Source organism: Haliotis rubra, unplaced genomic scaffold, assembly GCF_003918875.1.
Source record: "Haliotis rubra isolate DU_JTF1 unplaced genomic scaffold, ASM391887v1 Scf471, whole genome shotgun sequence".
Lineage (NCBI taxonomy): Eukaryota > Metazoa > Mollusca > Gastropoda > Lepetellida > Haliotidae > Haliotis > Haliotis rubra.
Genome location: NW_025767159.1, coordinates 713563 through 741531, shown reverse-complemented (window position 1 = coordinate 741531; position 27969 = coordinate 713563). Strand labels below are relative to the sequence as shown.

General features: G+C 40.0%; 2 protein-coding genes across 3 annotated transcripts in view; one reads left to right on the top strand and one right to left on the bottom strand.

Annotated features, from left to right (window-relative positions):
* LOC124290705 (short-chain specific acyl-CoA dehydrogenase, mitochondrial-like) overlaps positions 1-621 on the top strand; it is a 48199-nt gene extending 47578 nt beyond the window's left edge. For both annotated transcript variants that reach the window (XM_046727510.1, XM_046727509.1), the window contains exon 12: positions 24-621. In XM_046727510.1, the coding sequence (XP_046583466.1) occupies positions 24-176 (153 nt within the window). In that variant the 3' untranslated portion in view covers positions 177-621. The remainder of the gene's footprint in view (positions 1-23) is intronic.
* Positions 622-3429: 2808 nt separating this feature from the next.
* On the bottom strand, positions 3430-14869 carry LOC124290706 (thioredoxin-related transmembrane protein 2 homolog). The gene is made up of 8 exons (XM_046727511.1): positions 14684-14869; positions 11782-11842; positions 11346-11459; positions 8929-9005; positions 8589-8695; positions 7608-7673; positions 4482-4608; positions 3430-4193 (listed from the first exon to the last, which is right to left on the bottom strand). Exons 1-8 carry the CDS (start codon positions 14819-14821, stop codon positions 4104-4106), a joined length of 780 nt encoding a protein of 259 aa, XP_046583467.1. The 5' UTR covers positions 14822-14869; the 3' UTR covers positions 3430-4103.
* Positions 14870-27969: the final 13100 nt, after the last annotated feature.

Genomic DNA, 27969 nt, shown 5'->3' with positions numbered 1-27969 from the left:
ATTGTATGCACACTTTGTTACAGAGCATCCAGATCCTGGGAGGCATGGGTTACGTGACCGACATGCCCGCCGAGCGACACTATCGAGATGCAAGGATCACAGAGATATATGAAGGCACTAGTGAAATACAGCGTTTAGTTATAGCAGGCAATCTCCTGAAACAACATGGCTCTTAAAGACACATGTATGAAACAGGCATTCACACTTGTTTTATGTACACGGTTTCTCAAATCTTAAGGTCTAATTTACAAGATTTTCACTTTATATTTTTGAAAGTAATCATATCCTGCAATTACCACAAATAGATTTGATCAAGTTGTTTCCTTTTTAAGATATGGAAGTGTTTGTTTTCTCATTTTATAAACAGTGGGTGTGTGTTCACTATGTTTACCTTGCAGTGGTTGAAAGAAAACAATTGCAGGTGGATAGATTCTACAGAATCTCAAATTTAAGTCATTACTTGTGTGATTCTTTGTCAAATAACAGTGGCTTAGGTTGTTAACATTTAATAATGTATATATTGTGAATGTGTATGGAATCATTGGAAATACGATGTAAGAGAGAGTGGTGCTAGTTGATTATTAGTTTGTGTGTTGAATAAAAAGATGTCAATTAGAAAAATTCAGTTATGATTAAAAAAACTGAAAAATGATAACAGACAATCATTCATGATCAGCCACTTTAACTTCATCTAACACCCTCAGGTCACAGTGATATGCAATCAGAAATGTCATATCTTTAAATAAACACCAGGTTTATTCTGTCTAGAATAGGTTCTAAGTGGCCTATGCTAGCGTGAAGAGGCAAAAGAGTAGACTAAATCCTTGTTACACATCTCCAGTCCAAGCAGCCATCATATAGCTCAGTTCAGCATGTGTGTCTGAGTGTGCTCTTGGACTTGCAAATGATCAGGACGGAGACCATTACCCACATCAGGGATGCTTTCCATTCCACACTCCGTCAGATTATCCATATGAGGAGTGGTCAGACACACGTCCCACTTGTTTAGTGGTAGTCCTTGGATAAGGCGAGAAAGAAACTTTAGTTAGACACCGACCAGGTACTGAACACACTTTGCCAGCTGGTAGTAACAAGTAAAAGATATGCTTAGGCTACAACAACAAACTCCTTGCAAAGGTAAGTCCAGTGCCCGATCCTGGCAGTCATCATGCAATGGTCATCTTAGACACAATCTTGCTGTCTGCTGGTTTCTTTCATTCTTGTATAATCTGGTGTGTAACCTAAAATCTTTAATTAAAGGCTACCCTTTCCAAATGTCATGGTTATTGAGCATGGACAAGAAGCTGCCTTAGCATTCTATAAACAGGAACAAACCTCATAAATACAATCAGTGGAAGTTGCCCTGCATTTATCTTACGTCAGATCACAAACCTTTTAATGACATCATTTTCTCACATACTGTAATTCTCAATTTGAGGGTCCAGTGGTCATGTGAAATAAAGTGGATCTGGTTGACCATAACTTCTTTATGGATCTCAGTACAGCAGTGTTAAACGTCTGTCTGGAAACCAGTATTTGCTCTTTTTACTACTTCTAACCTACCCCCTGATATGGTTCAGACTCAATTATTTACAGGCCGCCGCCATATAGCTGGAATAATGCTGAGTGTGAGGTTAAACAAACCAACGAACCAACCCTCTGATATGTGGGGGTCGCGTGTGTGTAAGAATAAATTAAGTTCAAGGCAGTAAATTATTTACAAAACACATCTTTATTTTGATATTTATACAAAACTGTTGAACATTTACATCTGCTTATGAAATACAACATGCTGCTTCATGTTTCTGTACAGACAGGAAGTCAGCTTCCCAGACCAATACATGATTGACGATACATGGTCTTCAACACAGTCAGTCAGTCAGTCAGCTGGACATTCAGCTGTCTGTGCACAGCCGATATCATGTTGGAACACTGCTAAGTGTGGTGTGGAACAATGAACTTACATTCAACTATACAAACAGCAAATGATTACACTGTACCTAACCTGCATGTGAAGTCACATTTTAACATAAAAGTGCTATTCATATATTTTTCTGCACAAATACAGACATCAAAATGATCAGTGTCTTAATGTTTCTAACACTGCAATAACTACTGTATGACATTGTTGCAATTGTTCTGTATTATGATATTGGTTCCTGTATTTGCTTTGTTTCTTCTAATGTAAAACAATTACCAATTACTGGTAATGAAGCATTATGGATAACAACTTCTTGTTTGTTATCAAGCTATCACTACTCACCAACTTCCAGAATGCTGATCAAACAATTAAATTTCCAATTGTTTTACAAAAATACCCACAAAAGTCCAACTGATCTGAAGAAATTATGAAATCATCATAAGGATCAGTCATGTATCGTTCCTATATATCTCCAGTGTCTTTGAGAACATACATATTCTGAATTTAAAGAGAGAAAAAAAAAGAAGCTTGTGACCCTCATGCCAGCTGAGTGATCTGTGTTCAACATCACTGTCCTGCAGTATTTACTAGGCATGGCCTCCTTTGGGGTACAGTGGGGACACTTACTGAATGCTTGATGCTGTTCTATGAGCAGGATGTTTAGTATTTACAGTGCAACCTGCAGTACATACCACCTACAACTACCACACTGACAGGTGATCATGTTGTTTTAAAACCACTTGACTCTATCACCCTGATAATCACTCACACCTGAAAATGTTAAATGTGATTGATTTTCAGATATTTAGTCATTTCCAGAAAGTAAAACAGAAACCTCAAAATCAATCATTTGCACAGAGGTCATAATTAACAGGATTGTACATGCAAAATTTCAGTATCATGTGTGTAACAATCTGAGATAAAAGTATTTAAAGAACCTCTTCAATTTTTCATAACACAATGGGCTACAAACATCCAATCAAGTCATCATTTACAGCGCTCTGTATACACTACAGACCAGTGTGTTTCACATTCCACTATGTACACTCTCAGTAGAGCAATAACTGCACCACAGTGTTTCACATTCCACTATGTACACTCTCAGTAGAGCAATAACTGCACCACAGTGTGTTTCACATTCCACTATGTACACTCAGTAGAGCAGTAACTGCACCACAGTGTGTTTCACATTCCACTACGTACACTCGGTAGAGCAGTAACTGCACCACAGTGTGTTTCAGTAAATACCTATTCAGTACAGCAATTCCCTCAGATTACAAGCAGGATACATGCCTTAATTTGCCTGGAAACAGCCAAATGTTTTCAGATGTTCAGCACAGCTCCAAACCACCAAAAATGCTACATTTTACTTTGCAAAACAGTTGACCAACATAGTAACTCCATTTAAAACTTTTATAAGTCATCATTGTGTTGTAAGAAAAGATTCTGTTTGTTATTAACCTCACTGCCCTGAAAGAGACAGAATTTGCTTGGAACATCAGGTGACATTAACACGTTGACTGCCACTTGAGTATACTCGTAGTGTCAATGTCTGGCCGAATCTGCCACTACAAGTTATCTCGTAGCTGCATCAATAATATTTTGAAACCGGTTTCACATGTTGGCAAAACAGGCACAAGAAGCAATCGTCTCCTGGCGATAACAAAAAATGCCAGGAGACATTTGTTTCTTGTGCCTATTTTGCCAACATGTGAAACTTGTTTCAAAATACCATTTTGCCACTACGAGATGACTCGTAGTGATACTAAGATAGGCAGTCAACGTGTTAACAAACATATTTCCTCACTGGCATCAGTATTTTTCAATAAGAATAAGTAATTACCAAGAATTTTGGCTGCTTTTATGTTTTATGGAGAACTGGCTACTTCTTTGAAATGTTGTACTTTCTGATCATTAATTATTGAACACCCAGGTGGACAAAAACAATAATTACAAAACGCTTGTTTATCTGGGATAATTACTACCATATATATATTATATATATACAAAAATACAACCAAATATTTTCATGGCTGCAGAAGGTCCATACACAAAGTCAAACATTAATCTTTCCATGTTCTTATATTAAAATCTACAGGACAGACAAGAAACTTGAGTATGTTGATGTTGACTAAATATCACTTGAGTGACCATGGACAGGTGACAGTGACAAATGGGTCTCTCAATCATCCTTTTTCTTTCTCACAACCAAGGGATTCTTCTTGCACTGATTATAAACCTCATTCAATTCAAACTCTTTGACAAAGTTTTCCTGAAACAGAAAAGATAAATAGAAAGACTTTTTTTTCATGGTCAAGTAGAAGACAATCCCAGGAACTGACAAGTAATGCCACTCAAAGAAGTTAAATGACAAGTAGGTCAAAGAAAAGCTCTTGGGTGACCTAAAATCAACCAAATTGGCCATATTGACAAAATAAAACACCCATTGGAGTACTCTACTAAAATAAAAAAGCTGGGTTTTTTAACATACCGTTGCTTTCTTATTTTTAATCAGCATGGTACAAGTATCATCATGTTGAAATGATAGAAATACACTCACCTTTGTTAAAGCGAACTTCAGTGTATGATGTTTGGTACATAATGGCCGTCTTGTCTTTTCTTTGCCATCCTCAAAGAAGATGATAGTAGGAAGCTGTCTGGACCAAGCACTATGATCTATCTTAAACCTAAAAAAGATTTAAAAAATCCTAAGATGTGCATCAAACAGTCATTCAAATATGTCTTTGAATTGCATGATGTCTTAATGGTAAGGTTGGATATAAGGGGAATTTGATTTGAGTACACCACATGTGTCTGAAGTACTTTTCATCTGAATGCCACAATTTACTCATTTCATTTAGTCTAAACCATGACAGTAAGATCAAGAGTGCATAAAATGCGATACCAGTATGATAAGTTTCAAAAATTCAAACAAACCAGCACAGGTTACTAATTCTTTGAATAGAGTCCTCCTTGGGGTACTTATAAGCATTAAAATGTCCACTTTATAATCCTACGACAGTTGAAACTATATTTTCTAATAAAATATTTACAAAACATTTTTTCTTGTTCGGCAACCCCTACAGGGCCATTCAGGGCCCCAACAGCCAAGAGCAGGTAACTCTTACCATCAATCTCGAAACTCACTTTCCATGCTGAACGTAATCAGACAGAATGTGGGGAGGTGGGTGGCCCTGCCCCAAGGAGGTCTCTCTTCAAAGAATCAGTTACCTATGCAGGTTTGTTCGATTCTTTTTCAGAAGAATTCCTCCTTGGGGTACTTAAAAGCGTAAGACAGACTCCCAAAGAGTTGGGAGTGGCATTCTGTCTAGCAAACGCACCTAAATCTATCGGAGACAGAAAACACACTCACCCGGTCATGTGACCTCCAATGTCAATCAAGAGAGGGCGTGGCCTAGGATCAGGGACGAACAATGCCAAGTCTATGAGCATATAGGCGAATAAGTGACTCCAAATAACCTCCAACCCAAAAAGCTCAATTGACTACAGAGTTACAACTCTGGCCAGTGTTGAGAACTGTCTCACCAAACCGAGCACACACCGAGTTGGTAATGACAGATTAACGTGCTTGGTCGGCTAAAAACCTGGGACTAATTTGCCAGACAGCCCGACAGATCCTGTTCACACCTGCTAAAGAGTGCTGTACAAGAGGGTGATGTGCTAGAAGAGCACCATTGACAAATATGTGAAATGCTGAAATAGCCGTGAAGTAACCCCTCACAGTTAAAGTGGCAAGACCAGCTTCCAACCTAGACTGTAGGAACTCCAACACAGTGACTAGATATGCAGAAAAGGGATCAAGAATCCCCCTGCCAACACACCAGTGCGCCATCTATCCTCACATTGAACGTTCATCAAATGCCTCCGCGAATCCAGAATTGTGTTTGCAACTGGTGCCAGAATTCCGCTCGCTTTGAGGTGATTCTGGACAGTGCCTAGCCACCCACTGTATCCTGGGATTTGGGTGGGGCGCTCTGTTCTGGGATGGAAGGTCCGGTCGAAAGGGGAATAGTACAGGAGGCTGAGCCAGAAGGCTTCTGCAGACCGGACACCATGTCGGATATATGCGAATTAACAGAGGACATCTGTTGCTGCAATACATTTGATAGCCATGGTTAAAGGTGCTGGTGCAGCAACAATAAGTTGTCGGGGGGGGGGGGAAAAGGGAAGGGAAAGGCTTATCAGTCAACTTCGCCAGCTTACCCCCTGCCCCTGAAAGGGCAGAAGAAGCACTAATACACTTTTTGTGCTTTGATGACTACTTAGAGGGCTGGTCCTGCTCCCAAATGACAACCCCTGTCTGAAGCAGCTTGGTGCCGGCTCTACTGGGCCTTAGACGTGAAGGCCAGGCAAATAGTGTATCCCGGTCATCGTGGGCTTTCTCAGCCAAACACATGAGACACGCATTGTGTGGATCCTGAGGGGGTAGGACTGCTCGTAATGCAGTTTTTGAACTGCAAAGTGAACAGAACCAAGCTATAAAAAAACAGCTGGTAAACTGTTTATATAAATACACAAGTATCATGCTAAAAAAGAGACTGACTGATTGAGTTTGGTTTTACGCCGCTTTTAGCAATATTCCAGCAACGTCACGGCGGGGGACACCAGAAATGGGCTTCACACATTGTACCCACGTGGGGATTCGAACCCGGGTCTTCGGCGTGACGAGCCAACGCTTTAACCACAAGGCTATCCCACCTCCCTGCATAAAAAGAGAAACACGGGCGATACCGAAATGCTAAACATAACAAGAAGAAGTAAAACTATCAGACTGAACATTGTGACATGTAAAGTACTGAAATAAGGACACACCCAATACATGTACTCTTCATAATAGAACTTGTACAAATACTGAAGCGCACATACCACTAACCATTCAAAGCATGACTTACCAGTATTTCATTGAAAACTGGAAACTAGGCATGCAATAAGTATTTGTCGAACGTAATAATTACTTGAAACAATCCCACCAAAGTGTGAAAGCCTGCAAGCTAACCATGAATTGGTTAAGGGGAAAGAAGGTCGCTAAGTCGACCATCTTGAAAGCCACATGGCTTGAAAACGAGCGACCAGCCAGCAAAGTTACAACAAATTATGCAATAAAGAAAAGAAACACACATGCAGTATTTGCGTCTTTTTCAGTCATTTTAGCAGAATTCGACTTGAAGTCTCCAATGAACCACGCAAGTCCATAAACACAGAACACAGCATGAAAGGTGGGTTATGAAGTTCACGGTTAAAGTTACCAGCTCTTGGCTGTTGGGGCCCAGAGGGGCCATGTTGGGGTGGTAAAACAAGACAAAAATGAGTGTTTGTTTTGTAAATATTTTATTAGAAAATATAGTTGCAACTGTCATAGGATTTTAAAATGGGACATGTTAATGGTTATAAGTACCCCAAGAAGGATCTCTTCAGAAAAAGAATTATTATTTCACAACCATAATATGGTTTGAAGTTTTCAGAAAGGTATCACCCTTGCACTCTCAATAAGTTCATCCTGTCCTAGCCTGAAACTTCTGAAACTATCAAATATATCACATTTGTTGTTTACAAAAGGGCAGATAACTATGAATTGCTGGTGCTGCCAAGCAAAGGATAACTTATCAGAGGCAGTTTGCATGTCTAAATAATGCTATAATGTTCAGATGCCTCTATTTCCACTTACTTCTCAGCTACAGCAGGATATCTTGACACATCAATTTTACCAAACTTCAGATTATTTAGGGAGTACCTGCAACAAGAAGTGATATTCTCTAAGTACATTCATGTAACAACTCATAACATTTTGTATTATATAATGCCACACAAATCAGGATCTCATTAAAGATATTGTCTTACAAATTGCAATTTGTTTAAATCTTAAAATCAAGACGGGGTCAGGTTCACCTGTTGCCATGAGTTCATGTTTACATGGATTTGTCACCACCTAACTTGTAAACAACCACAGAGACTGTTCCACTGACCCTGTTGTCTGGCTGTCAAGAAGTGTCATGTGTTTCTGTACACTCAAAGTTCTGAATCAATCTTTAAAACATCAGAATTGTAAACAGTTTGATTAGTCTGTGTAGGATAGGCTAGATGCCAAATCATAACATGGTCAAGGACTCAAAAGGCTGTGGAAATGTTTCATTTCCAAAACCCTTAAAAAGTAGTTCAATAACAATGCAGCTCAAGTGTCAACGAATAAAGTTGAAGATTTCTGAGAGAAGGCAAACAAGGCAGCCATATTGAAAACATTCAAATTATTAGTGAGTGAGCGAGTATGTTTTAAGCCACTTTCAGCAATATTTCAGCAATATCACAGCAAGGGACACCAGAAATGGGCTTCACACACACATTGTACCCATATGGAGATTCGAACCCGGTCTTCAGCATGATGAGCAGACGCTTTAACCACTTGGCTACCCCATCGCCCCTTCGCATTTTCAGAAATAATTGACATTTGATCATTTGCAAGAAGAAACATTAGTCCAACTTCATTCAGTTGTGGTGCTTCCAAAAACAGATATGTTAACAGGTGTGATGGTGATGATATGGATGTTGATCTGAAACAATGATGCAACCAAAACATAAAAACTACCCATTTCTTCACAAGTTAGGAGTCTTAGATTTTGCCTTTACAGTAAAGGTAGACAATAACACTCACTCAGCTGACACTTCAGAGAAAGATGGGGCAAACTGCATACAGTTGGGAGACCATGCAGCATAAAAAGTGATAAACCATCGGACCCGTGTATCTTTCTCCAGCTCCTCCTGAAACAACACATGATGGTGGTGAAAGACAAGTAGAATTTCACGTAATCACATACATACAATACACTGACAGATTACACACAGAGGGCTCAGTACATTCTGAGAACCAAATGTCATAAATATTCATGACGGAAGTTTGATCATTGTAACGACAGAAACACAGAAAAGGTCAAATTATTGACTCACTTTAATAATGTCACAATGACAGCTTGCCAGCTGGGGTCACCCCTTACCTCTAAATGTGGTCCTCGGAAGTAGGTTACATGTTCTGGACCTTGGTATGTTGGTTCTGGCAGAAATATGAACTGGACTGGAACAAATCAAAACCTCACTCTAACTCATGTCTACCACAAATAAACATGACATGATATGGGAATTAAATTGCCACTAACATATCCATAACAAGAAGGCTGCATTAAATCAAACCTTGATTGTTTGTGTCATGGATATAATTGTTAACTTTGTGTTTGTAACTACAGGGTTCCTAAACTGACTTGTAAACAGGAAGTAGCAACAGTCCACTCACTTCACATGATATTTCCACAGACAAGAGCAATGTGCAAACTGGAAAATTTTAATTATAAATTGTATATTAATAATACTTATCATATCTCACATCTTGTACTCACTCTTATCATCGACAGTTGAGTGGAAACCAACTGTAAATGAAGTTTCTGGTCTCTTTTGAACCCTTCGCCAGAACATACCCTTACCGACAGCCTGGTAGCCTCTGAGAAGCATGCAGCATGTCCTCTGGATGATCATGTGACCCCTCCATATAGTCATTCTCGTCTTGGAGCAGTAGTCGTAACCAATGCAGCGGGGTCAGACAGGAGTCTATCGTGTGAGAGAGGACACCCTGTGTCTGTAAGTTGGATGACAACCATGGTGATGTGATACACAAGGCTGTTATTACAATCTCCCGATTGCCTGCATAACTCCTCTACTTGTGATCGGTTGCTTCTTCAAAAACCCTTGGCTTACACAGCACAAAAACTCCCAGGGAGTGGGCACTCCGGAGTAAACATTGTTTTTCGACGTACATTTGTCGCCTACGGTTGGCCGCAGATTACCCTGTGTCTAAGTGGATGACAGCTGTGGATGTGATGTGATGATGTTGCACAAGGATGCCTGCTATGAATACAATCTCCCAATTGAATACATAATTCTTATACTTGTGATGGATTGCTTCTTCCAAAACCCCTTGGCTTACTCAGCACAAAAACTTCCAGGGAGTGGGCGCTCCCAAATAATTGTGGTTTTCCGCCGTACATTTGTCCGAGGAGCCCCTGCTTTGAAACCGTCCCCCACGATCACACATACAGATGGAAGGAGGAACGGCCTGGTTCACTCAACTGTTTAACGTTCAGTTCACATTGAGTGACCCTCACTCCTTTGCTTAAGCTTAGCCAAGGAATTGCCTGGCAACTTAGGAGCGGGGGCGACCCATCGAATGAAAATGATGCGATGAACCCTTGTGATCGGATGAATGGGAGAGATTCCTCTAAACATAACAATTTGGTGCACCAGAAGAAACATGAGATGCCGATACTGTAGATTCAGTGAACTGGCATGACTGGACAAATTGCTGATGTCCTCGGGACGAGTATGAAGGAGAGATCTCTGAGGTGAGCGAAGAGGCGGCATATCAGTACCTAACTCAGTCCGATTTGGAGAATGGCTGGAGATTAAGGGATCCGCCAAATGTGACTAGCCAGGAACTGACAAAGCATCCTTCACACGTGCATTTGACGAATCAATCGGGTAGGGGTAGGCAAAATGCTGGTCCTAAGGTCTTGCGAATCAGGTGTATTCTCCAGATTCGATGACTGTTCCATCATGACCACACGAGATGAGACAGAACGAGTAGGAGACGACGGATGAGTCGGGTGCAGGAGACGACATAGGTTTTCTGATAAATATGAGTTGGAGGAAACATCCAAGACATCTCCCTCCTCAGAGGTCGATGTAAGTGAGTGATGTGCTACCTTGATAGGGCATTCTTTCTCAGCCTTCTTGGAGGGGGAAGGGCCGTGCTCTTCTAAAAGTTTCCTACAGTCCCTGTCTGATAGGCGACAGGGGCCTACTTTCTTGTATGCAGTATATGTCTTCAAGGATCTGCAGTCGAACACATCTTCTTACAGTGTGCACAGAATTTCCTCTTCCTAGAGGAAGCATCAGTCTACCCCATGATGAAATTGGTGGAAGTGAAAACACAGATGAAATTCTTACACCTTGCAGCATATCTACACCACAGTGCGACAAGATAGAGGATAACAGAGAGGGGTGGTCACGTGAGCAGGTAGTGGAGTGTGCTGCTTGCTTGCAAGGAGCTACCCCAGCTGTTTACTTTAGGGAGCAGCATGGAGTGCACGGGCGAATGGACAAGAGAGGCCTTGGATTTAGCTTGCAGTTGGTTTCCAGCAGGTCGAATTGAAGAGTGAGTGCAAGATGTGAGATAGGATAAGTTTAAAAATCTTCATTTACAGTTTGTTTCAACTCAACTGTCGTTCATAAGAGAGAGAGAGAGTACAACACGTGAGATAGAATAAGTTATAAAAACAATACTTTCACAGTGACAGCTCTGACAACTTCTGGGGATATGACTTAAGAGGCATGAGTGAGATGAGATAAATCGTGTACTACTTACGTAAACACAAAACACAGTAAGCTATACCCAGACCAGGACTCTGCTTGAAAAACATCACCAAGTTCAACATCTTGGCAAACAAACAAGTAGTGGAGACATACTTGTTGATAGTTGCTGAAAAAAACAGCATTAAATTGTAACATCAAAAAACAATAGTGCATAAATCATACATACATTTTCTTCCAAAAAGATACTGATGTTCATTCAGTCAGCTCTTGTTTTCCATATGCTCCAATGCTATTAATTACATTTCTATATCGCCAGGTTTAAACATCATGTTTGTCACAAAATCAGTACACAGATCAAGACACACAAGTACACAAACTGTCAAATGTTCAACCCAAGGCGTAAAACAATTTTGATTCTATGTACATAGTATGAGTAAAACATGAAATACTCCATGTATGTTAGATTGGTGTCAGTGTGTGCAACAAACCTTCTTTTCTATTCTTCAACACAATGACACAGCCCAGAAAAGTGATCCATTCCCACTCTTTCTGAAAAAACACCAGGACAAATATCAATTAACAAAAGCCCAAACTGACATGCACAGTTGGAAGATGCTGCAAATAAATAGGTCAGTTATCCTAGTATTTTACTGGTCTGCTTGGCAGGAAAACATAAATGACATGCCATCCCCAAACTGGTTTCTGTACAAATGTTCAACTTCTTTGTGATGAGTCAGTTGTAAATAATTGGTAGCAGGAATGTAACACAGTAAGATGTACACGTGGCACCTATATTTCCTGTTTATTTCCTGTTTCATATTTAACCAGTCTATAAAAAATATCCTAAACAAAATAGCCTTTCAAACATCAATCACCACTTGGGAGTTCAATCGTCCTTTCTTCAATATCACTTTACAATTCCAATGCCAAATATAGAAAAAAACTGGTAAGGTGCTAAAACCAGAAGCAGTTTCACATATTCTTCTCCTGAAAGACCAAAGCTTTTCTAATAACAAAAGGTTATCATGATGCATTTTGAACATACCAAATCAAGTGACTGTACTCCATATGCCTATCTGTACTTACAATTGATCGTGTATGCAGTACAACCTCGTCCTATGCCTCAAGCTACCCTAAAAACTTTGTTACGCACTACCAGACACAAACACACAGCCAGCATAAGACAACTGTAAAACAGAATTCCCCATGCCTCTAGCTTCCTTAGTATTAGCAGAACTACTCTACAGATTACCATTCTAGTGACTGTGACGTTTAATGAAGGTCATTCAAAACCTTACTGCTGTTATACGCCATCTTATATGGATGTATACTAAATTTCATCCAACAACAGTGAGTTGTTGTGATCATATGAATGCTTTAGTGAATGACCCAGAAAGTGAATTTGGTTATGGATATCAGTAGCAACATTTTACAAGAGCATGCCAAAGGACATTCAAGCCCATAAACCATGGTTCAAACACGACAAGTTTGGGGTTAAAATTGGATAGCTAGAGACTTGAAAGATCATTAAATGTTTGGGTTAAAACAGACACTAATACTGACCATGTACATTGTATTTGTTTGTGGTTCACTATTCACAAAGTTGTATCTTGAGGTAATGACAGTTATCTCCCTGAGGCCAGTGTACAGCAAACCACTCATCAAGAACCCGTTTGTCAAGTTCTCTATTGCTGTTACCAGTCTCACCTTCCTACTAGGCCATCTACATAAACTGTATGTGTTAAACTTGCAACCAACTGACTGTTATGTTTACAAACTAGTTGTGACTGCTGTGACACCAAATACTCTTTCCAGCTATGAATGTCCTTTATACTTACCCTTGCTTAGTAGTGATGATGTAAGGGAGATCTTGTGCTTTTCTGTTTGTACTCAGTCAATCTCAAACTGATCTCATCAAGCAAATGTAATTTGATAGTAATAATGATACAGGAAACATTAGGTCTATTGTAATCATTTTGACATTCCTAAACATGTCACTACATTTGTGGTTTCAGTGAAGATTTTCAAGACGCTTGTGAGGGTGACTTGCACGTTTAGAAATGATTGGCCAATATGTTTCACTAATCCCACTGATATGATTTTCTTCGACAAGACATGGTATTGTACTCAAGTTAATAATGGCAGCATTTGATGCAATTAGTATGCAGTATTTGATTGTTCACAAACCTGTTAATTGAACAAAAAAGTAAGATTTATGGATGTCAACTTCTTAATTGTGAATAACACAACATTTCTGAGTGTATGCTTGCTTCTTCATCATGCCCTTCAAAGATTTCAACAAACCTCCCTATCTCTTAAGCATGTCACTTATTGTATGACATCTTCATACAGAGCAAAAATGTTATAAAATAAGTATTTAATAACGGTCTTAAAAAATTGTTTATTTGAGCATTCCAAATTATACTGTTGTTGACAATTTGAACACATTAATTCAAATATTATTCACATCTTTCTCTTGAGGTAATCTCAAGACTGAGTATAATTTATAAACTGAACCTTTGGAGATCCAAACTAAAACATTTTTAGTTGACAATATACCCATATTTGGATAACCCATACTCTTTTAGACTTGATCAAGTGGATGACACGTACCCGCTACCCCAAAATGCAAATCTGTACCCAATGATAACATTGCATATTTTGAAACATTAATTGTTTGTATTCATACCTGTAGCAATTACCACGTAAACATATATTATTTGAAATATTAAATCATTTGTAATATGGTCTCAATTCAAATAGTTTACATTTATCGGGGTGAGAAAGGTTACTACAAATGATCTTAAGTTCTTGGACTCCTTACTCAAAAAGCACTCATTTAAATTCTGTGAATTTGTTTTGAGATCAGAAATATGCATCCATTACTCATAAATGTAAAGTATCGATGCAGACAAATAAAAAACATGTTTTTCGGGAGTACTGCACTTTACCGGGCGCACTTTTTCAGATTAATTAGCGTTGCTGGGGTTCCCTAACCCTAAGGATCGTAAAGGGTGGCATACCCTAACCCTAAGGATCGTAAAGGGAGCAGCGAGGGCTGCGCCCGGTAAAGTGCATTCTAACTGACATGACTTAACATCTTTAGGGCTTCAAAATTTCGGATCAGGAGACATAACGGGTTTTTTAAAAAAGAAAAAATGTGCTCTCGTGATTTAGTGACAGTACGAACAGTTAAGTGCATGCCACAAGCCCTTTATGAATATAAAATATAAATGTCGACGTGTCGAGTGGTTAGGTAGCATCCACGAGAAGGTGTCACCTGTCAATGTCAAACTTCGCCAGAGGGACACCAGTAGTCTAGAATATACATCAGGTGAATGGCTTCAGTAAAGAAAAACACACACACAATAATAAGGCCTTCATACTTACAATTTCTAGCTTACAATCTTCGAACAGAAATGTGCAAACTGTCGGTGTTGTTTTCAAAATAAAATATAAAACAGCAAGAAGGATATTGCTGAAATAATGAGCATTGACAACAGCTTTCCAATCGCCTAAGAAAGCCATCTTTGACCGGAAGCGGATCGACTATAGTAGATGGCGCTATATATGCGGTAGAGACAGTTAAGCTGGTTCTCGGCTGCCTTTGCGCGCGCTAACTTGTATATTGCGGTATGCGAGACGGGGCCCAGCTTATTGAGACAGTGGGATTGTATTTCGACGTATACGCTTAACTCGGAGTTTCCTTCGTTAGTGTCGGAAGTGTCCGAAGATAAACGACATTTTCTGAATGGGTCATATTAAGACGGACCTGTCACGAACAGTCCCAAAGATGTAGCGAAACGGCTACGCTACAGGCAACAAAGCAGTGTGGTAAATGTACCCTGAAACGTATATCAATACATTCAGACCTTCTAGATAAACGTCGTAAATGATCAGAATTTTGTTTTATATGTTCTATATGCCCACAAGCTTAAGCGTATACATGAATGTAGCATATTTTTCTAGCGAATACAGACTAATGGTCATAGGGTGACCGTCAACATTGCTAATCTCATTCCTTGATATGTATGTACAATGTATTCAAATCTATTATACAATTAATGCGATATAATAAGTGAATTTAAGGTCTTTATGGTGTGTGGGGCCGTTTTGACACTCGTTATGACTTTTCGTGTAGTTTTTGACTTTGGATTATGGCCGTTTTGACTTCTTGTGATGCCGTTCTGATTTTACCTTTTGATGTCATCCTAATATTGGCCGTTTCGACCAACTCTCGACAGCCACCCAGGTGATCTGAATGGCCAATGTGTGACGAAAATAATTGACTTTATTCATTTGTGACGGTTTTTTTCGATGATTTAAGTAACTTTCGTCCTTTCTATGATGTAAGAACCTAGCGTGTTTGTAGCTGCTGTTACTGCAACTGTTGCTCACATCGAACCGAGTCTTGTGTCAGCAGCCGATGTTTCTCGCTTCTCTGTAACATTGTCAGTGTCACAGAAGTGGTAGATTCTTGTATAACTATTGAATAATATCGACAAAAAATGTCCTGAAGACGAACGGCATCACATTTGTTCCTTAGACTATGATTATACGTCCAGCGAATAGCAAGAGCTTTACTACTGACACAGTCCTGAAGATGGAGAACCTTTATGAGGTGTTGGAATGTTCGGAAAATTCTACGTATGACGAGATTAAACGTCAGTTCAATAAGTTAGCGAAAGCCCACCACCCAGATAAGCAACAAAATCCGTACACATCTAAAAATGATTTATCAGACAAGTTTACCAAGATAACTCATGCCTGGAAGATCCTTGGAAATAAGGAGATGAGAAGACTCTTTGATAAACGATGGAAAGAGAGGTGTCTAGTCCAGGACTGGCCAATACAAGATAATGTTCACATCGAGGAATTTTCTGTGGAGGACAGTGTGCATGAACACCCATGTAGATGTGGAGGGATGTATTGTCTCACAACACAGGACATATGCTTGAAGCTGGACCTAGTTTGTTGTGATACCTGCTCATTATGCATCTGTGTACATTATCAAAAGTAGTCTGAATGAATTGTGATATCCGATAATTCACCAGTATGGATGTGAATCATTTGAACGTTGTGTATTCAGGGTTGTATCCAGACTTGCTCTGATACATTAGGTGCCAATCTGGAGCAAATGTCTGTAAAAATCGGGATTTCCAAATCAGAATAAATATGATGTCTTTCAGTGGCATTTAGAAGTTGTAAATTGATGTCCAAGATATTTTTATGGATTAATAGAGCATTCATAGTGACGACGTCATAGTCCCAACTGTCAGTTCACCTGATGAAGGGACCTGGAATGGTCTCGAAACTTCGCGAGGGAAATTATAAAGAAGTTTAATCCATAAAAAATATCTTGGACAGAATAAATATATTCCTAAAACATGTTAATGTATAACTATAACTACTAATCCTTTCTAAGGTTTTGCAAAGATAAACTGTACACCTGTGATAACAGAACCAATAACCTAAGAAGAGGTTTCAGTGCTTTGTTTTGTTATTGCATTGAATACAATCTCAAAATAAAATGTAAAATACCCAGTAAACCTTTTTGTTCCAATTTGTCTTCCAGGAGCACAACTTGGGGAATCTTGGGTAAGTCGCTTGCATTCAGAGTAACAATTTGGAAAACAGGTGTTTCTGGTATATATATTTTATTTTGTCTCATATTTAACAATTAAAATGACTAAAAGAAGAAGGTTACAGTTCATTTTAATGTTAAGCGCACATCACCAAATTCACTCAATGCTGTAGGAAATCGTTCACCGGTCAATTGTTTTGCAAAAATGTAGAAAGGTCTTTAGTTATGGACGTAATGTTATAATGTTTGTGTGCAATTTTTTCCAATCAATAAAAATGCAGCATTCATTCACATGATTACTGTGTCTCAGTGAGGTGATGTCAGAACATTATGGCTCCCATTTGCTTGACTAAACCAGTGTGTGACATGTTGGGAACTTGAAATTAAATCTTATTTCTATTTGATAATTAAATGCTATATAGCAGACAATACATGTATTTTGTTAGATTTGAGATTCGCGGATGCTGTAGCAGTCTCTGGATCTCTGTAACTGTATTGGGAGGAGTACCAGTTTAGACACAAGCTACAGCTGGAAGGATAAGACAAATGCAGATAACATATGACCCGTGAAGATCCGGGTTAGAATTGGTCTTCAGAAACCCATGCTTGTCGTATGGGTCATCGTATCCCAGTTGTGTAGATTGATGCTCATGATGCTGATCACTGGATCGTCTGGTCCAGATTTGATTATTTACAGACCGCAGCCATATAGCTGGAATATTGCTGAGTGCGGTGTTAAACAACAAACAATCAATCAAAGCAGATAGCATGTTGAAAACATACTTAGCCATTATGTTAGTAATAGGCTTCAATTTTACATTGTATTGTTGATGTTTCAGCTATATGGCAATAAGTAGTTGTTAGTAGTTAAGATTAACTTGCGTTCCATTTGTATGTGATGTCTTTGGCTGTGGCCATTAGATGACCATAGAATTTGGACAAACTCCCCTCTTAGAATCTCTCCAAATGCAGTGTTTGCTCTGAACGCATCTCTCAAACTGCCGGACAGATGAAGCTGAATTGTGTCATCCATGTGCTTTCTGATGCTGACATCAGAGTTTGGTCATGGCTATTATACATTGACTGTTTACTTAAAAAACAACTTCATCTCTGTGACAACACAAAGCTTCGAAAGACACAACATTATTGAGTGATGAACTATAAAAGTGTTCAAGACATAGTTGAATTTAAGGGTGATGTAGACTATTATCCTAAAAACAGCCTCCCTTGTTGAGAACAGATGAACGTCCAAATGAACATGTGTGCATTTGTCTGTCCATCAGCTGACTTTTTGAATTCTTGAAAGATTTTTTATCATTGACAACACAAGGTCTAGGAACCTGAAACAAGGATTTTACATGTGGCAGCAGGGTTTCAGGGATATACATGCCAGCAAAGTCAAACAGATAATATGAAATAGGTTTTGAAAATGAACTAAGTTATCTTTTAGAAAGTACTTTTCAGCAACCACAAGGCCGATGAGCAGAAGCTTTGCAAAGATATAAATAGAACTACATTGTTACATGGTTTGTTCAACACAAGCCTTTGAATAAGTTTGATGTGTACATTGGCATGTTCTCAGGAAAAAAAGATGTTTCAGAGTTTATATTTCACCAACACTGAAAATTTTGCCAGAGTTATCTCAGAAATGACAAGGTCCAGCGAGCTTTAAGTTTCTGGAGGATGTCAAGCACCACAAGACAGGCTGTGTTCATCCATATAAAGAAACAATGTTTTGAGTGCAAATGTTTAAGCATGATTTATTCAGAAGCTTAAGGCTCAGAGAGCCCATTTTTTAGTTGGATATGGTGTTCAGATAAAAAAAATATGTATATCATAACCCAGAAACTGCTTCACAAATGAAGTTATATTACCATATTAACAGCTTTTTATCCTTAATTTGTGTCTAAATATTTCATTAACAAGAAGTTAAGAACACTTTGAGTCTGGTGTGCAGCAGTGTCATGGATATACATTTGATACTGTCTATCCATATGTAATGTAGGGAAACTTGAAGAGTTTTCCATTTGTTCGTCTGAGTGGTCATTGTTTGTCCAATATAAAGGTAAACAATCAACCAAATAAACCCCAAGAGGCTTGATCTCGGAATGATGTCAAGGAGACACTCTTATATACTCAACTAAATTAGAAACGTGACACCTACATTATTGGTAATAATTGTGAGTCGGGTATGTCTTTTCACTTTTTGTGCAATGGCATGTAGGTAGTTTTAACATGTTATTGGCGACAGGCATTAAAAATATTAACCACATGCATCGATTCACATGTCATCTTAGCAATTGCATGTACAATACGTTGTTGAACAGTGAGTGAGTATGAGAAATGGGCTTCACACATTGTACCCATGTGGGGAATCGAACCCGGCTCTTCGGCGTGTCGAGCAAACCCTTTAACCACTAGGCTACCACATCGCCCTGTTGCTGAACAGGAACATCATCCAAATGGTAAGTTTCATTAAAGAGAGGAGTATGCCACCACTCACGGATGACTAACGTGAAGGTATGGATAGACGGCACACTTCACACTGAGTTTTGCGAATACAAGGTACGGGTGTGGTACACGAGGGGAAGCATCACGCACAGTATTGTGAGGGTGACCGATTTTGAAGGAGCAGGGTAATGGTTTGGGGAGCATTTTTAGGTTATGGTCGATTTCAATTGATTATTGTCCTGGGGAATCCGATTGCCATTCAGTACTCGGACCACGTACGTTTTGGCCCGCCTTTCTCCCATTCATGTAGCGTCATACTACATTTGAACATGATAACGCTACGTCCGATACTGCTGTTCAACTTCATAAGGAACACGAGAGTTAATGTCACATACTGGCCTTAGCGTTCTCACTACCTGAGTCCGATCTATCACATTTGGGAGGTGGGACGACAAGTGTAACAGGAGATGAATCGACCTAAGACCTTTCAAGAACTTTGCCACGCACTACCTCACCCATGGCAACAACTACCGGTTTGAGGATCCTGTCCATGAAGAGACGGTGTGTTGCCGCACGGCCGCCCGTGACGCTCGTTATTGACTTCTGTTTCAACAGTTTTATCAGGGTGAAGTCATGGAAAGTTGTGCATTATGTTTCTACTTTTTCACTTTTCATCATCTATATTGTTTCCTGGATGATAAAAGTATGATATACCATGACAACAATACCATGGCTTCTGAGTATGATACCAGCCATTAACCGATGACCTGTTCTCCACCATGAAGACAATATGGTACCAAAGGTAAACCTACCGTTAAAAGTTGCTGCCGCAGGAAGTTCTAATGGCTTAAGAACTCAAGTCTTTTGCATCTGTGAAGGTCAGACAAGTCAAGAGCAGGGAGTACTGAGGCATTGCTCGTGGAAAGGGTGTCTTCCATTATATTACAGCATTTCAGTCTTTAATATGAAATTCGGATTGTAAAAGATCATACTAGAAACCGAGGGATAAATATGAACAATGGATACAATCCAAGATGATACTGGAAGGGAGAGAAGGTTATTGAACACTTATAGGCATCTCAAGGTAGAGAGTGATCACACAAACTGCTGGTCTCCTTGTGGTTTAAGATGTAATGTAAGATCAGAGCAATAAGCTCCTCTTATATTCCTAACAACTTGATGCCAGAACATTCTACACTATAATCTGTTTGCTGCAAAATCGTACCGATGTAATGGCAAATGAATTTGCATTCGAAAATGCTTGAATGGCATGAAAGTTAGCCATTTGTCTATTCCATTTGGTCACTATAATTTCAGACATTGGCATGAAGAAGCGGAAATGTTGATTTTGGAGCAAACGGACTTAGAGGCAGATGACTCTGGAATAAGGTCCTTCCGTCACAATCTGGCAATTCAAAATATAGACCCCCACTGAATCTGCAGATACAATATATAACAGTGAATCGTTGTTGCACAAAGTATGGATGCTTTAATCCTACTATCACTGAATCTTGTTATTCAAAAGACAGAATGACATGGCTATATACACTAAGCAGCAAAAGAAACGTCAGTTTGGAATTTTCCTTCGCAGAATCGGATAACTGTAAACTCATTTGATGTTTTGATTGTATATTTTTGACAACATCTCCAACTTTACCTGAGCAAAGACATTCTTTCCCAAACTCAGAATGGAACCCAGGAAATGGTACGGTGTTCTCCATGTTTTTCATGCAACTCATGCTGCACGTGCTGTTCACAAGGACCAGCCTTACAAAATGCACCCCCAAACCTGGTTGAAACATTCACATTACAACGTCAGCAGGATGCCGCGACTCACGACAGCTCAGAGGAACCAGGCGCTAGGAAGACTTGAAGCTGGCCACACTGCACAAGCCGTTGCCAATCACTTCCAGGTCATCTACAGGCTGCCACCAACACCACAAATGATCGCCCCCGTACTGGCAGACCAAGGGTGACCACAAGACAACAAGACAGCCATGTTGTGCGACAGCATCCGAAACAGCACGCCAGACAGTGGGAACACACGGAAGACCAATCAGTACTGATACAGTACGCCGACGTCTTAACAGCGGGAACCTCCATTGGCGTAGACCTTACTGTGGACTTCTCCTCACCCCTCGTCATCGGCATGAACGTCTACAGTTTGCCCTTCAACACCAAAACTGGCGATACAGGCAATGGAGAACTGTTCTGTTCACAAATGAGAGTCGGTACTGTGTATCAACTGCAGATGGCAGAACAAGAATATGGCGACGACGTGTCCAGCGTTACTCAGACCAATGTGTTATGGAAAGAGACTCATGGGGAGGTGCAAGCATCATGGTATGGGATGGATTAGGCCTAGTATCAGAGAGTGCATTGGTCCTTTGGTGTTCCAGAACCTTGGTCCAGGGAGAGGAGGCGGCATCACAGCAGTGCGCTACATCGACCAAGCTCTCAGACCCACATTATACCACATTTCTCACGTCACCGGAACAACATTTTCTAGCCTGATAACGCCCGGGCCCATACTGCCAGAGCTACATGGGACTTCCTACAGCAGAACGGTGTCAACATTATGCAGTGGCCAGCCCTTAGTCCTCATTAAAACCCAATTGAACATCTTTGGGATGAAATTCAGAGGAGACTGAATAATGTCATACCAAGGCCGAACACAGCCGATTTATTACGCCAGGCCTTTCTCAGAATGTGGTTCCAGGTGGCAATGTCCTTCATCAATCGATTGGTGAACTCCATGTATAGACGCTGTGCTGCAGTTGTTGCCGCTCGTGGTGGTCACACTAGATACTGAAGTCAAGGGTCTGAATGGACTGCAAACGTTCACATAATGTCTTGATAAAGTTATTCATTGATGTGTCAAGATATTGTACACAAAAATGATTTTGATCCGCTTATTATGTCCATTTCTGTAATGATTTGATTACAGTGCCTATCTAATTTTGAATTCGTACAGACGTATTTTTGCTGCTGAATATAGTATGACCGCCCCCAAAAAAATTCCGCTGAAAAAATAAGAAATTCAAACTGAATAAATACAGAATACATCTTGGAAACACAACAATTAACTATGCAGAAAGTGATGCATGTCTACATCCTCTTTGTCACAAATTTGAACACATGAAAAATACGTGCATCTTGGACAACTAAAATGACATTTTCACTAATACAGAACACCCATGTAAAACCACGTCTGGTTAACTGTCCCATAGCTGCATTGCTAGATCGTTTGGCTGCTCCTGCTGTGACTAAACTGATGGAACGTTACAGACAGACTGGGTAGTCATCAGACAGGTGAAACCAGGCAGACCAAGATAACTACTTACCATTGATCATCTTTGGGCATATGAATGGTCGAGGGACAGTTGGCAGGCGGTTCCGTGTTCAAGGAATTAGGGACATTTGCTGACAGCGCAACATCGAACGTTGTGAAATGTTGAGATGGGCCAGGCATGTAGTCATTGGCAGCAATGTTATTGGCAGACGGTAGTCTTCACTGATGAAAGCCAGCTCTGTCTGTTCAAAGCCGATGGAAGAAGATGGAAGACGGCAGGTGTGCTCATTGTCCATTAAATAGCAAGCATGTTTCGATACAGTACCTGTCGTACCTGGGATTCATGGTACATCCAGTTAGTTGGTATTAAACCAGTGTGGTTCTGTTCTCCTGTACTGATGTGTCATGGCTCCTCCACATGATAGTTTTTCAAGGCGTCAAAGATGACACCAGAGGCATCACATCTGCCAGGCAGAGCCTGCCGATTCTCGTAAGGAATACTCAATGCAAGATCTTACCAACAGACGTTTTCATCCTCGAGAGTCTTTGTCTAGATAGGGGCGGTGGGGTAGCTTAGTGGGTAAAGAATTCGCTCGTCACGCCGAGGACCCGGGTTCGATTCCCCACATGGGTACAATGTGTGAAGCCCATTTCTGGTGTCCCCCGCAGTGATATTGTTGGAACATTGCTAAAAGCGGAGTAAAACCATACTCACTCACCCACTTTGTCTAGATGAAGTTATTCGGCCTCCAGCATTATGGATTCTTACATTTGAATTTGTGGCTCTCATATACATATATGAACACAGTTGTGACATGCAGATATTTAGGCGACAGAGATATATCCTTAGGGCGACCGCTTTCGCCTAAAGGTCGCCCAAATGTCGCCCCAACGGCACATTATCAAGACATGAAGGCTATTACGTCGCCCTCAGGCCATGCAGTGAGAATTTCCACCATATGGTCATGCACCTTTTGCTGAGTAGGATCTTCTGTGTACTGTACACTAGGGGTGTTGACAATACTGTGAAGACCTGTGTAGGCCATACCTGAATGATAACCCGGTCATTAGTGGGATACAATCGCAACACCTGGCGCTCGAAGGTTTTCAATTCTAGTCCAAATAGGCATCCAAACCCAAGCACAATGGAATGGACATTTGAAGCTCATGCTTTACATGATATCTCAAAAGGTATGGGTCGCATGTTCAGGTGCAAAGACATCAAGCCCATTCGGCTATAAATTTCATCTAAAAAACGACACTGCTAAACACATTCTTGACACTACAAGACGTTAACTTTCAGAATATACACATAGGCAAGTTATTGGCATGCATGACGCAGGGATATCATGTCCTAACTTCAGTACTAACTTGTATATTAACCGCGCGGTTATCAGTTGACTTGTGAGGAAGCATGTTGTCACCGGTGAGGTAAAGGATCAACCAAGACCTGGAAGACAGGGGAAAACCAATGACATTGATGATCAGATCGTCCAATCATGTCCGCATGTGACTGCATGTGGGATATCAATACAGTACCTGGGACACTCAATCATCAGCGTTATCATCAGGAAGTACATTTTGATAACATCCCCTTGTCAGTCGTCTGACCCAACATCTCGCCGTTCTCAAGTCATCACTAGCCATTTGAAGAAGAACAGGGTCAGGGTCGGTCACCCCTTCATCCGATATCTGTTCAAAAGTCTTGTAAAGGTGCATGGCGACACTGGGAAAACCTGGCTTAGGCCGAAGCCTAGGCGCATGTTTGCAATCAGCCGAAAGCGTCGTTGGGTTGAACTTCTGTCAGCCGTTGCATGTTTTCATTGTTCAGTTGCTGTACAATTGTGATGACAGACGAAAGAACAACAATTCTTGTTGCATGTTTATTTCATGTTGGTGTGTTGGCCGCCATGTTCCCTCGCGTTTTTGCGTTTCCTCAACGTTTCCGGTATTTTATGGCCCGATGCATGAGAAATTCATATCTGGTATTCATTTTCAAATTTTATACTTTTGCAACGTATAAATACCTATATTGAGTTGAAAACCACAGGTGTTGGGATACTTTCTTCCATGTGTCCATTAGGATTTCATATTTTGTATGGCCAGTTATTTTGTTATATAGCATTTCACAAGTTGTGAATTTGTGAAAATATGTTTTGTGTTCACCCTGTTTGCATAGCTTGTATTGTGTTTTTGTTTACTTGTCCTATTAGTACATGGATTATTTGAATATTTTTGTATTTAGTTGCCTTTACAATCCCTTTTTCGTTAGTTTCATGTAAGGATAATATATAAACTCAACTGCAAAAGAAGGGCAGGACTTATACGATATTTGAACATGTGTTTTTCAAATACTTCTGAACACAATAGAGAGCATGCAAGCATGGACACAGTGTCGTTTTCAATTTAAGGTAACACTATATATATCCCACTATATTATTAGGATTAAAGTCAGTATCTCAACACAAGCGTTAATGATGGCGACACATCATCTATACACTGAGAGCACCAGGCGGTTGATGAAGGCCATGGCGATCTGGACCCATATGCGTAGAAAAGATGGACTCAGTTCTGTGCAGTTGTCAACCTTGGTTGGAGGTTATCGAAACGTATTTACATCTCGCAGAGGCATGGAGGTGCTGCTGGAGGATGTCCAGTGCCGCCACACACTAACATGTTTGGGCCACCCGTGGGATTCTTTCAAACACACGAACGTCCACAAGCCAGATCCTTACACTGCCATCCGTTGTTGACACACTCTAATGACTTTGTTGATGCTGTGGTGCCGATCCAGTGTGTTCCAAATGATGTTGGTCAGTATAAGGATGAGCACTCTAGCCAGAGACCATATAATAGATCTATACACTGACAACGGGGTGTCGGCCCGGGAAAGCGAAATTTCAATATTCCTTAATCCCGGTATTTTTAAGCGAAAACCAAAGTTGTGCTAGGAGTGCCGCGAAAGCGAATTGCTATGAAAACATCGGATTACCGTACTTCAGATTAGCGCGCGACCCCAATACTCGATCTGTTAGACTCTTAACTGAGATGAAGTTTCAGTTGTTTCAAGTTTCAGCACTTGATCTATGACAAGTTTAAGCATCGGTGTAGGAAAACCCTCCGAGAAAAGAAGTATTGAAGCTGTGTAGTAAAATTTGTTTGTTGTTTGACTTATTTGACTATTTTATTTAATCCACCGTGCAAAGACGGTTGTTCGAGCAGATCTCACTAATTCTCAGTTAACTGGGACAATGGCTGTCGCCGACATTTGATTATGTCGGTAGAGTCAGAATAATTTACGTTACGTTGTGTTTGTTTACAGCTTTTCTTGGGGTAAATCAAGATAATTTTTCTTGATTGGCCTGTTCATCTATTCTCGATATCTAAAAACATATAGTTTCGTTAACATTGATTTTTCTTACAACATGGAAAATATGCTCGACATCAGTAGAGATTTTTTAAGCAAGTAACTCAAAATCTAGCATCCCAGTAATAGTCTTCATCACTGTACATTTGGGTTCCGGCTGTCTGTTGTTATACATGTGCCCCAACCAAGCATTCTGTATTTATTCATCTTGCCATAACATTATTCATTACCAGAACTACTATAATTTACGTTACCGCCCTATTTGGAAATTTGGAAAGTTTCGCGAAACTTTTGTGTTTTGTTGTCTGGCATTGCCGAAATATCAAATGTAAATCAAACTTTGACAAGTGAAAGTAGTTTTAGGTTGTTATGCCCTATATATATAAGTAGCGTAAATTACATTGCGGTAACGTAAATAACGTCAATGAATGCTTAACGATGTAAGTTGTCTATGCACGATATTTTCAACTCCACCTCCACATGATCCATCCATGTGACATATCGGTGAACAGTCTGTGGCTCAAACATTTGTTGTTATTTATATATTAAATTTCTACCATGACTACGGTATCAGACGACGACTCACACTTCTTTGTTTTTCTTGTGTATTGAGAGTCCCTGGAACGCGAAATTCAGTGTTAACTGTAGCTTGACCGTCCCTGCGAAAGCGAACCCTAAATCGAGGAGGTTTAGTCCAGATTTCGCTTTCCCGGGCCATAACCGACAACGGGCAACGAGGTGACGTCGAACTCCGTTGAACACAGATAGTTTGAGAATGGTTTCGCAGAGAAAAAGGTTCTGCAGGTGATGCGGTGATGTCACTAGTCGAGAAGCAGTGATTGGGGAGCAATCGTTGGTTCTATTGGTAGTGGTGAGTCCTTGGTGCTATTGGTATAGTAGTGAGTCATTGCTGCTAACGGTATATTCTTGTAACGTGCACTCTTCCGACAGCGTGTTGTCTCTCGTTGAAGGTTAATCTCATCATCACTTCTGTCTAATGACTGGCATTTGAGGGTAGCTTTTATGCCCATAGGTACCTCATTCTGCACATGAGTAGGTGAAAACTAGGATGTTCGACGCTGTCCCGGCACTGTACTATTAATATGCAAATTCATGCATGACGTCACAGTTCATAAAGTCAAGCACGTATCCGTTGTCACGGAATCATCGTTCTATGACTCATGCTGAATGTCACATGTCAGAAAGGTCAAGCATCTATCCATGTTTTTTTGCATTAACGTCAGCACAATGCAGGGCAGTGAAGACCCATGTACAATGGTTCTTTACTGGAACAGGATGCAAGTTTGGATATAGGATAGTCACGCGGAATGGGATGTCTTTCTGTGTATCTTGAGCTAGAGTTGATCTAAAACTATTTTTTAAAGATATTTCGCTATCTTTAAAATCTGGTATGTTTGTCATATCACCATAGTGCCAAGTTAGGCATGAATTAATGCTTTTTCACATTACATTTACAATGCTTGCCGTCGTTCGTCTATCAATCTGGTAGTGGAATATTATTAAGAGTATTTTCATAATTATGTAAGTACCAGACCTATACGTCATGTGAAACACTGCATAGTAGCAAGAAGCTCGTGTATTCAAGTATTCACTAACACTTGCTTTGACGCTCCAGTTGTATTATGTTCCCTATCTATTTGGTTTAGATGTTTTGACTGTTTTCATGTGTAGGAGTACACCGATAGCTGTGCAGCCAATAGGCTAACAGCCAGCCCAAAGTCATCCACAGGATACAGTTAATTTACATGTTTGTTGTCGGTCTATATTTATTGTAAATGGTGCATCATAACTGATATATGATCACTTACTGTAAGTAGGGTAATAATTACCTGAAAGTGATAATTGTATATGGGTAATTGTTCATTTACACTACTGGACCATGTTCATTGTGTAACTTATATTCGGTTTTGGGATCGAATTATCACGCACGATTAATTGTTTATTTGCTTGTGTGAGATGAT